Below are 11,906 nucleotides of genomic sequence, written 5' to 3' on the forward strand. Positions count from 1 at the left end.
GAATAATATTTAATTATTAAATATAAATAAGCTCGTAACAATAAAGAACGAAATCGGCTAAAAATACAACAAACGGGCTCCGTTTGCAAGCAAACGAAGTTACTTTTCCCACAGTTTACCCAATAGTTTAAAATCGAACAACAATTTCTCAATGTTTGTCCACAACAGCGGCAGCGCTCCGCGCCGGGAAGAATTTGTTGGGAATATTAATTGCGTGAAACATTCCAGCGTGAAACGGTGGCTCTCGGCGGTAGGGGAGCAACGAAATATGATAAATAGCGGGCATAATTCAGCGTAGCCGAGTCGTTTATGTACAGTCGAGCGGGATCTTATTGATCGTGCAACAGAAACAGTTCGTCTTCGTCACGTTGAATAAAACTTTGTCTGTAACTCCGGCCAGACATTCCCATTGTTTTTGAGCAGGAAACGGGAACGCGGCTGTGTCACCGTGAACCTCGTGCTCGCTATAAGTTTCCCCGTGACTTTACTGTAAAGGAGCGGAACTATTGCCGTAGACGTTGAAGAGAAAGAGAAAGACAGAGGCAGAGAGAAAGAGAGAGAGAGAGAGGAAGAGAGTGCAATGGTAGAGCGTAGAATGAAACTCGATAATTATGCCATCGCTGGGAACGAATTATCTCCGTCCGTGTTTTCTTGACGTACTGTTCTGCGCCGATCTGCCGTAGCCGCGTTTCTCGAAACGACGAACAGCTCGTTAAGAAAGTTTTCGTTTCCGCCACGCGGTCGGCACCCGCGGCCGCATTCAATTCCCCAGCTACGCCAGTGTCCATTCCCGTGAATGAACTTTGCTCCATTCACTCGCGGCCCACGGCTTGTAGACACTGGCATAGTCGACGTCAGCGTAAATATTAGTCGTTTCCGCATAACCGATCCGGCCGGTTTATCGAGGAACGCGTTTGCGAATCGCGCCCGGATTACACCTCTTTGCGATGAGCAAACTCTCCCCGGAGGGGAACGATTTCGCGTTTTCGTTGCGTCACGAGCTTCGCAGAATTTTCGACGGACTTCGCTTCTTGCCGCAACACTCTGACACGCGTTATCCGCGGTCGGCCTTCGCGGTTCCGTGGAATTTCTTTCGCCACGATGATTGCGCTGACCGGAGCTCTTTCTGCGTTGACGAATCCCGCGGAACGGAGTTCGACAATGTACAGGTTGTTACATAATAGAGCGCAGCTCGCAGAGTTGATTTACGCGGCGAGAGAAACGACGACGCACTGTTTTTTCCTGATTTGCATTGTACTCGTGTAGTGTGTACGTCGTTTATATTCATTGCCGTAGATCGGAGTTGGGCAAAATGTCATCTGATTAACCATGAATATAAGGTTATAACGTGATGATTATTATAACGACTTCATAATAATGAGGCAAGAAATGTTCTGACGATTAATAGACTAGGAATCTTTATGCGAGACGAGATGAATGCAGCGTTATTTTCTCTTCCTCTTGAATAATTTTAATAATGTTAAAATTAGTGCACAATCTTCAGGTCTTGACTATTTTATTTCCTCTCGATTTAATCCCGCTATCTAATAGTCATGGATTTCACTGTCCTCGATGTAACTTTCTAAAATCCGAAAATGGAACGTAGAACTATCTCAAAACTTTCGAATACAGAGGTTATTTATTCCATGAAGACGCTGTACGTAAATCAATCACTGTGAGCCAGTAAAGTATGTTAAATGAATGTTTAAACTCTTGCTTTTTTATAGTTGAAACATATTATCTCAACGTTGAGTTTAATACCATGGAATAATGAAAATTTGTTTCACCGTGAAACGCAAAGATTTTATCGTTGTAAAATATAAATTAGATAAATTATGATTATTGTAGAATATATATTAGACAATTTATTATTGCAGAATATATATTAGACAATATATTATAGCAGAATATATATTAGACAATATATTATAGCAAAATGCATTGTACTAAATATTACACAATTTATAATTCCAGGATGACCATTAAAAAATTTAATATTACACACATTCTCGAATGATTATTAGACCGGATATTTTAAGCAGGTATTTTGTTTTGCCCGCTGAATCGATCCGACAGATTATGATCCACCTTGCCAAGGTGTTTTTCTACGTCTGCTTCCTGTTCCGCGCCTAGAGCTCAAGCACTCCTGAATAATGTAAACCAAGCGGTAACTGTTCTATGGATCGATCCTTGGCCACGCATCGCGGGCTAAATTCGCGAGGCAATCGATGATCGAGACGCGACAATATCTCGGAACCAAATCGCCGAAAAATTCGACCGGAAGCGCAGGACAAAGGGATGGAGTGGATCACGCCGAGAGCGGTATCTTCGTTGGCGGCCAATTAAGTCAGTCGGTCAGGTGTGTCGGCGGCGCGTTGTCCACACCGGGGACGGATCGTCTGCATGGTCGGTTCGTTAGTTCGGGATAAAGTCGAAGGCCTCGGGACCGGGTCTTGTGAAACGAGCTATGGGAAACACGAGCGCTCCCGCCGGCTGACCTCCACATCGATTATGACACGCGACAGAACGGCGCGACGCGGCGGATCGTCGGCTGGAACGAGACGAGAAATGCACCGTGCCACCGAGAAGGGGAATCCCGACCATGGTTTTACGTTCGATCCACCAGAACGGCGCATGCGTGTTCACAGTGAAGTCGCCGGACGGCCACGGCGTGTCTGCTGGGACCTGAAAATTTCGTGTGTCCGCGATTCCGTGTCCGTCGGATCCGCCGGAGGACCGAATCTCGGCGACGTGGGACTCGAGCCGGGACCGAGTAGCCACGAAACCGGGCTCGAACGAGCGCGACGGGAGCAACACGCCTTTATCGAAAGCTGCGAGCGAGTCCATGACCGGGAGAGCCAGCCCAGGAATACTCACGCTTTGTCTGGCTGCGATCTGCGCACCAGCATCTCCGCTTTCTGGATCTCCTCGGCCCTGGTGACGCTCTTGGTCCTCCTCAGCCTCACCTTGGTCTCCGTCTCGTGGTCCGCCGTCATGTTGCACCTCGGCGAGGATCGACGAACACCGCGCACACTGTCCACAGTACTACCAGCACACGGTCACACACGGATCCGATCCACATACAGACGCACACACTCGTGGTACGCGTTGCTCAGCCAGCCGGCACTCGACGCCTTCCTGCTCGTCAAGCAAAAGGAGAGAGAGAGAGAAAGGAGACGAGCGAAACCGGATTCGCACTTTCACTGTCGCTCCACGTACGCGATGAAGATCCACGGATCGATCGCACGAAGTAGATTCAGCCAGACAGAATCGGACCAGCCGCGCGTCTACTGTGGCGCGATCCCTATCTGCCACGTTCCGATAACACGCGACCGTGTTTACGATCGAACGGACGCGGTCCTACTACCGGCTTCATCGGCGCTCGCAACCAGTCAGTCACGCAGTGTTTATCTTCGGGTTTCTTCCAGATAACAACATCGTTTCGAACCGCGGCACGTTTTTGCATCGCGGAATACCGACTACGGGCGGGCGAGCCGCGCGCGGATTTTCGGCGCAGAGGGCGCGCTCTCGCCGACGTTTTTCGAGCTTTCTCCTTTCCGCCTGTTGCGTAACGCCGGATTTAAAAATGGTGACAGTCGGAATTAGAACTCGAGTCACGGCCTCGATCCAATGTGCTCGGTAGAGATCTACGGGTGACCCTTGTGCGTCGATCACTGTATTCTTGCACGCACGGCGAGCGTGGCAGAGAGGGGTTATCTCCGATGCCACGCTACGCCTTTGTCCCGGGTGGTGACAATGTATTTTTTTTCTCCCAATAATTAGTTCGTTGTTCAGTTGAACAGTGCTTTTGTGTTCTCAGGAAATTTAAAATCGTTTGGCTCGGTTTCGGGAGCGTTTAGATCCAATTTAAATATCATTCATTTATTCTACATCGAAATAGGTGACTCTTTTGTTATCGAAGAAAATTTCGTTCTTTTGTGGGAGAGGATGATTAATATTACCGGTGAATATAATCGATTTCACATTTTAAAATGGCAAGGAAATGTCAGGAAGATTTGTACAAGTACATAGTATAAAAAAATATAGCGAATAGTTTAACTAAATTCAGTCCTATTATTTTTATAAAGCAAAAGGCGTTAGACAGTTCAGTGTTAAAAACAAAGAAGTGCTAATCAACGCAGTTGTGAAAGAAATCGAAGTGCGAGGAGTTCACATAGTTCCATTGTTTCGCAGTTCCGTGACGGCAATCATTAATAAGAGATACCTGTTGATTTAATTTTGATTTCTTGGATAGATTATTGTATTCCGATTATTCATAACTGATAGCCATCTACAAGTAATTCGCGGTCAATGTACACTGTACGGATTTCTGGTTGATAGCCAATTGCTCCAGAAAATGTTTTTACGAAATTAACGTTGCGAATGGAATAGTCGAGTGTTAAAATTCTACTACATCTGAACAAGTATTACCTAGTGATTTTCTATGGGGAAAAATGATTTTAAATAATCGTAGGGTTTCTATGCGAGGATCGAGTGGAAGGGGAAAAGATATTTCATGATCAGACGCGTCAGATTAGCTCTTGAATCGTACACGTGGCTCACGAATTTCGATGCCTGTCGTTGTGCGAGATCAAGCATCGTATGAAACTAGATTAATTATTGTCAGACCGAGTGTAAACATCCAGCAACCAATTACAGATGGCACAGAAAGTGTGGTAGACGAAACAATCCTAGTAAACAGAACGCATTACGTCAATCGATAAAACAAACACCATCGCGTACATCGGGCATAGTCATGACCGAACAAACACGGAGAAAATAGATGAATACATTGATTCAGCAAAAGTGAAACTATAATACAAACAATCGCAGGACAAATATTAGAGCACAGTTTGCAACTGTGCTGCACATTATAATCGTCATTTAAAGAGACGGTCGTTCTGAATATAGAATATAAAAGAATATTTCTCCCTTATAATTAGAAACGAATACGAGAATGAATATTAAAATAAAGGTACAAAAATGAATTCAAAATTTCATATAAAAGTGAGTATAAAAAGTTAGTATAAAAAGTGAGTATAGAAAGTGAGTATAAAAAGTTAGTATAAAAAGTGAGTATAGAAAGTGAGTATAAAAAGTGAATATAAAAATGTATTTAAAAAATGAATGGAAACATGGATGCAGAAATAAATGCACAAACGGGTATTAAAATAAATGTAGGTATATAAAGATGAATGCAAAACATGGTGGGTAATTACAGGAACGCCGATTCTGTAAAGTGACGCGACTAGGTGCTTCCATAAAGGGAATGCGAAATGAAGTAGAAACGGTGACGGTCGCCACTCCAGACACGCGTGACTATGTTGGTCCCGGATCTCATTTACCTAATCCTTGATCCGAATGAGGTGTTCATGAATAATTGCGATCAGTCACGAGCCGTTAATTTTTACACACCCGTTGGATCGGTCTGTGAGCAGCCTGTAATTTAACCGCCTCGAGGCTGTAACTCTAACTAGGAACATTCGCTGACGGCAGCGCTGCAGCATCGTCTCTCTCTCTCTCTCCTCTCTCTTTCTCTTCTTTTTTTTATTGTAAAACGGAGCCGTGCTCTCGCAGGTTTTAAGACACGAACTTACGAGCACGATCGCTTATAATCTGAACCGAAAATCTCGGCGCTGCACGACGCGGCGGCCTGTGCCGCTCCCCGTTCATTTTTAGGGCCGTACGGATAAAAACGGACACAGTCCGCAATGAAAATGGATAATTACCGCGTATCGTAATCCGGCTTTACGGTCTGGAACTTCGTATTTTACAGTGGTAGTTACAATTTGATGGTACTTCCGTTGGCCGGCCTCTAATAAAATGTAATTCCCCCGGGAGCGGGTTTCACGAGCGAGTAAGGAAACCAATGACTCTCCCCGGCCCGAATCATTTTCTCCTCGTTAAACGGCTGATCGACGGATCGCCGAGCAGATAAAAAACGTGATATTCTTTATCTGCGGCACGTCGCGGCGTTAGAAAACCTGTCGGATACAAGGCTCCGAGTTATCGCTGCTCGAGAAACAACCAGTCATACCAAGATAAACGCTTCCGCCGAACGGATTTTCTGCTGGCTCTTGAAAAGAGACTCGCCGACGTATTGAAAATATAATTAATGAACTTAAAGATATTCTGATAAGTTTATTAATTCGATCGTGTATATCACTGTCTATTGATTAAACGTCACTGAAGAAGTTGCGTGTATCTTTTCAATTATACTCAAAATTCTTTTTACTTATTTTATTATTTTATCTAGTTTTTATTTATTTATATCATTCTTTGCTGAAAGAGAGATTTCGTAAAACTGTAGTTAATTCAATTGTTTTAATAGAATCTTCATTACAGTACACAATTCATGCTGGTCGATGATCTTTCTCCGTTCCCTTCCAGAATTTAAACGATCTACAACTATTACGATCCTATGATGATTTCATCTGGTATTTCATAAATTTAGTATAATGTACAGTTTTCAATATTTTTGGTACACTAAACGGTCTACAACACGTGTATGTATATACAGCAAATAAATGATTTATAATATGAACACAATGTAAGTAAAAGTAATTCAATTACTAATTATTATTAAATGCTTTAAAGCGTTAATTTCAGCCAGGTAAATCAACGAAGACAAGAAACAAAATTCGGCTCGTACGATGGGATCCAGGGTTCCATCGCAGCGAATGAAAACGTAATGCATAAATGGTGCACGGTTGTCGTCTGTTCGCCTCGTAGGTAACAACGAAGATAACATATTTTCGTCGGACGCGTAGTACAAGGAGGGCATTCGAGTATCATTTCGCCGTGCTTCTCCACCTCTCGCGGTAATTATTCCGCCGAAATATCCATTAAGACTTCAGATGTCGCGAGCTTTGCTCTGCGAGTTTGCTGACTCGGGGAACTTCGATTCGGTGCACCGTCGAAACCGGAAACTCCCCGGGAAACGCTCGAAAGTTTCGAAGTAAATAAACCGGAGCCCAAACACGTGAGACAATTTCGCGTGTCAATTACGCGACTCTTCGGGACCCTCGAATATATATTCGTGCCACGAAGAAAGACGACGAGTAGGCGGTGGTGACGCACGCGAAGAAAAGCTAATTAAGACGACTGCGCCCCGACCGGAATCCCCGCAAAGACGTAACCGGGAAACGCGCACTAAATCCGGGGGCCTCTTTAAACTCCGAGATAACGATGCACCATGTCTCATCTTCCGCAGACTTCCCGTCGAGCCCGCCGCGCCGCGAAGAAACATTCTCGAACTCGTTACGAATCATCTCCGCCGACAATACATCGTTTCCGTATGGCCGCGGATCGAAGCCGCGTTTCCGGTTCGCAAGGGCTGACTGCCGACGCCGCGAACCGTCCCCGACCGGCTTCGGTTCCCTCGAAATGCAGAAAACCGGTTGCCCTAATTAACACTCGCCCCGGCCGATGAATAATTTATCGCGCTGAACGCAATGGCAACGTGGAACTTTCCTAGTCGAGGCATTGTCTCGCGAAGTTTACGAGCCTTCGGTGCTTCCGTCCGTGTTCCACGGCCGTGATGAAGGATGATACTTGGAAAGAGTTTGCTCAGCGTTTCTTATTCATTCGATATTGTGCCGTATTGTATTAAATTTCCTCGTCTTTGCTCGAATGATTTATAACCCTTTGATCAAAGTAATGAATGCAGCTTACGGAAATAAGACGGCGGGGGCCAGATCGGCAGCGGAACTTCGAACAACCATCTACTGTTACGACTCCGTTTCGCGAGATTGTTTCGCTGGTGATGAAATTGGAATTGCTCGCGAGATCAACTGTCGTGTAAACAATGGGCAGATAGTATTTCGTTTCAGCGCGGAGCGAAGATGTTCTTCGGATGTTTCGCAATTGTTCCGCGAAATCGAAATGAGAGTTTGCGTTACCAAATATAACGTTCGTTCGCAGCGTGGAGCTGACGAAGCAATCGAATCAAAATATACGAGGCGGTGCGTATTGTTATTTCTCAGGATTAAGAACTTGATCAACAAGCATTTTTTAATGTAATCCAATGTGGATAGCAGAATAATTTATCGCGTTATTAAAATTAGCTCAAACAGGAAATTAAAAAGACAATGAAAAATTTCAGGATTTTCATACAATTATATATAATTATATAAAATATATTTCCTACAATTATCTGAGACAATTTTTGTAAGTAAAATAGGACATTAATACGATAAAATTTCGATCTACGAAATCAATGAAGCTTTCAGTATTTTTATAAGTCATCGTGATCTACAAAATCCTTCTTTTTTAAATTTGATATAAACTCAGGTAAAATGGTTCAAAAAACCTTAACTTATCTGTGCTGTACAGAAAACCTTCCAACCCTTAAGAAAAATGTTTTCCTGTTCGTGACTAACGAATATCGAAAACAGTACACCCTCGGTGATCCAATCACCGTTCGACAAGCAACCGCTGCTCGCGAAAAAAAAAACCAGGACGCTATTGTCCAGAAAATCATCCATCCCTCGAAAAGGGATATCTCCCTGATCCCGCAAAATGACGCATGAAAACGAAGCAGCCCGGCACTTGCCGTCGAGGCCGTGAATCTCGCGGCATCCACGCGACATGGAAGAGGCTCCCAGTAAACTGGAGTGGCTTGGAGCGTCGAAGTAGACAAAATAAACCGGCGTATCAAAAGCTGGAGCTTTGGATCCGATGCGCCGAACCCTATACGCCGAAGTATCCCCCATTCCGCGCGAACGACCGGGTTACACCATCAACCATAATCCGTAGCCGTGGTAGGGGTCTAAGCGCGACCGTATGTTTGCCGATCCGGTCTCGGCGAATTTAACCGGCGTTTGAGTGCGGGCGCGGAACAGCTTCCCGAGCGAAACCTTGGCACGTAGGGCGAACCCGGCGCGCTATAGGCGGTCTATATTCATTCTCTGTTTCGCGTCGTTTTGCACTGTGCGACTTGGTCGCGGGAAGGCCGGCGCACGTTTTCAGACGGTCGTTCGAACCGGTGCAGGCCGGCTGCTGGAAAATACAGGCGGAGAAAAGCCGTGCCAGCCGTTTACGAACTCCCTTTACGGCCAACCACGGATATTACTGAGCACCGTGGCGAGCACGGTTACTCTACCACCTACGTATGTAGTTACACGTCTCCGGGATCTCCGCGGACATCTGCGGAACCGACTACGAGCTTCCTGGATTCGGAGCCACGGCCCCCTTTGTCTCCCGTTTACTGACCACTTCGCACGGCCGTCTGATACGTCCCTTTTTAAAAAATCCTGTCACGAGGGTGACCGTAATAAAAACGGCAATGCTGACAATCGCGCGAACAGGGCGCGCGGCAGGAGGTGCCGTCGACGAGCTTGCGGCATCGTGCGAAAACGAGCGAGCTGAACCGTGCGACAGCGATCCAAAGCGCGCGCAGCTTCCTCGAAACCGCGGACAGTCGATTATACGATGGGAACGCGCGGCGCACACGCGGTTTTATATCGCGCGACACGGTTTCAATGGCGATGAACAGACGGCGGTGCTCCGGGGGCGGCGATGCGTCTTTTGTGAGCGTTTCTGCGGACGCGATACCGTGAAATAGGAAATATTTATGTGCGAGAATGGTGGAGAGCACTTGCTCGCAGAGTGCTATTAACCCCTTGATGCGTAATGACGAGGCGGAATCATCGTGGAGATTTTAAGAGCAAACTGTTCTTTTCAGTGTTCTTGTATGTATGAATGGTATTCCTTTCTTTCGAGTATAAATATTATTTTTCTTAGGTATAAAAATTATTTTCTACAATATAGAAACTGGCTACGTTGATTGCAAATAAGAGAAATGAAATCGGAAGTCAATAGTATTTATTCTGGGATGAACCCTTCGTTTTAGAATACCAAAATGCAATACCAATCAAACAGAGTGCAAATAAGGGAGGAAAAATTAAAAAAAATATTGTAAGAAATAGTGTACATGTAATATGACATAATAAAGTAAAGCGACAGAAATCCAAGTATCTAAAGATAAGTGCACATAGCTCTGAATTTTTAAAGGTATAAAACAGACCACAAGAAAAATATAAAAAATCACGAAATCAATTAGCAGCTATAGTAAATAATTAAATCACATTTTTACTAATTTCATAGAGTGTAAAGTTATATATATAATAACATTAACAAATAAAATATAATACAGTAAACTTAATAATTCATTTCATCTTTCTACTGGCTTCAATGGCCGCTATGAAATTTTGCCATAAGTGCACAACGACCATTACTATTTCTATGGAATAGTTCTAGGAATTCTAGAAATTTCTAAGAAGCTTTGTGACGACTTCTGAGTAATTGTTTCATTAATGCTGGTCGTAGGCTGGTCGAACGGATCGATTCTAAAAACACACGTTCGCGGCCATTTACAATCGCTCTCACACGGGCGACGATCGCATGCGATTAAACGCGACACGCGTGACCAGGCTGGAAGGAGTAATAGTAGAAAAGGGCGGGCCGAATGGCGACGATATAATCTGGCTCGGTATACACACCGATCCGTAATGATCGAATGATAGCGCTTGAACTCCGATCAACGGGGATAAATTTCAAGTGAAAGCGCCTTTGCCCGCTGAATTATCGTTATAACCTGGCGATTGGAGGGTTGGCCGTGCGCTGCGGTGCGCCGCGTACGTTGCCAATCTGAAATCGCTTAAATCTGGAAACACCGTGGAAACACGTTTCGTAAATTTCCGAAGGAAATCCACCCCCACTGATTATCGGCTCCAGCGATGTACAGATTTCTGCGATGGTGCTTCACTCGTTCGTTCAACGAAATCTAAGCCTTTGATTACGAACGAAATCGCGAGTATATTTTTGGAATCGTTAGAAAAATGTTTGGAAAAAGATTAGCTTTAGAACTCTGTAAATTAATTCGATATTGATGTGGTAGGTCATGACATACCTCTTTTAAATGAAAAGATCATAATAATAATAATGCATAACCTTATTGACAAAGGTATTACTCTAATGAAAAATTTCCTTATAAAATGATTTTTTGAGATCCCCTTTTTCAAGAAATTAATTGGTCTACCATCCTTACCACGTCACGTTTTCATTTAAATTGGTAACGTTGGCAATAATTTATGCATTTCCGCCACGACAAACATAATTCGGCGAGTGTTCGCATTTCCCTGTTCATCTTCGTGATTAAAACATTTCATTAGGTACGGCGCACATTTTTCGAGAGATATTAAAACAATTTAGCAAATGGAAGGAACAGAGTGCCGGATTATTGTACTACGACTTTGCATACCGTTATGACCAAAATTAATTTCATCACATTCACGTGAAGTACGGGATCTTGAGCGTCGCATACGCGATGCTAATAACTAAGCTGCGGATCTTTATGCAAAAAATACATTGTCAAAGGCAATTATAAGAAATACAAGTAAGATAAAAATATGTTTCCTTTTATAATAAATGTAGCAAGTTTAAATAATTAGACAACATCTTTAAATTCTTTTTACGTTCTCACAGCTTTTTATTTGATCTGTTAATTTCTCTCATAAACGCAAAATTCTCAAACAATTAATATTGAACTTTATTTTAATTTTAATTTTATTGTCCTTTTATTTTGTTTATTCTTTAATGAAGAAGGATATCGTGTGCTCCATTCGATAAATATGAAGTTAATTGTGTCAGGAAACAAAGCGAAGACAATTGGCCACCCCGCAATGATCGGTTCCAGTTCTTCACGAAGTTTCGCGATTACGTGGCTTATTAACCTTTTCTTTAATCGGATCGGTGGCCCGTGCAGGGGTCGTGTGGCTGGAACGTGCTAAGAATCGGTCAACGTCGAAATAAGTCCGGGCTCTATCGCGTATCGAGTGCCATTCCGTCTTCCCTTCCATTCATATGTCAGCCGTCGCGGGAAAGGAGGGTCGGCTGAACTTTAA

General features: G+C 43.9%; 1 protein-coding gene across 1 annotated transcript in view; it reads right to left on the reverse strand.

Moving 5' to 3' along the window:
- Mdy (diacylglycerol O-acyltransferase) overlaps window positions 1-3,646 on the reverse strand; it is a 194,816-nt gene extending 191,170 nt beyond the window's left edge. The window contains exon 1 of the mRNA XM_078197577.1: window positions 2,878-3,646. Coding sequence (XP_078053703.1) covers window positions 2,878-2,996 — 119 coding nt within the window. The 5' untranslated portion in view covers window positions 2,997-3,646. The remainder of the gene's footprint in view (window positions 1-2,877) is intronic.
- Window positions 3,647-11,906: the final 8,260 nt, after the last annotated feature.

Source organism: Augochlora pura, chromosome 3 (assembly GCF_028453695.1).
Source record: "Augochlora pura isolate Apur16 chromosome 3, APUR_v2.2.1, whole genome shotgun sequence".
Lineage (NCBI taxonomy): Eukaryota > Metazoa > Arthropoda > Insecta > Hymenoptera > Halictidae > Augochlora > Augochlora pura.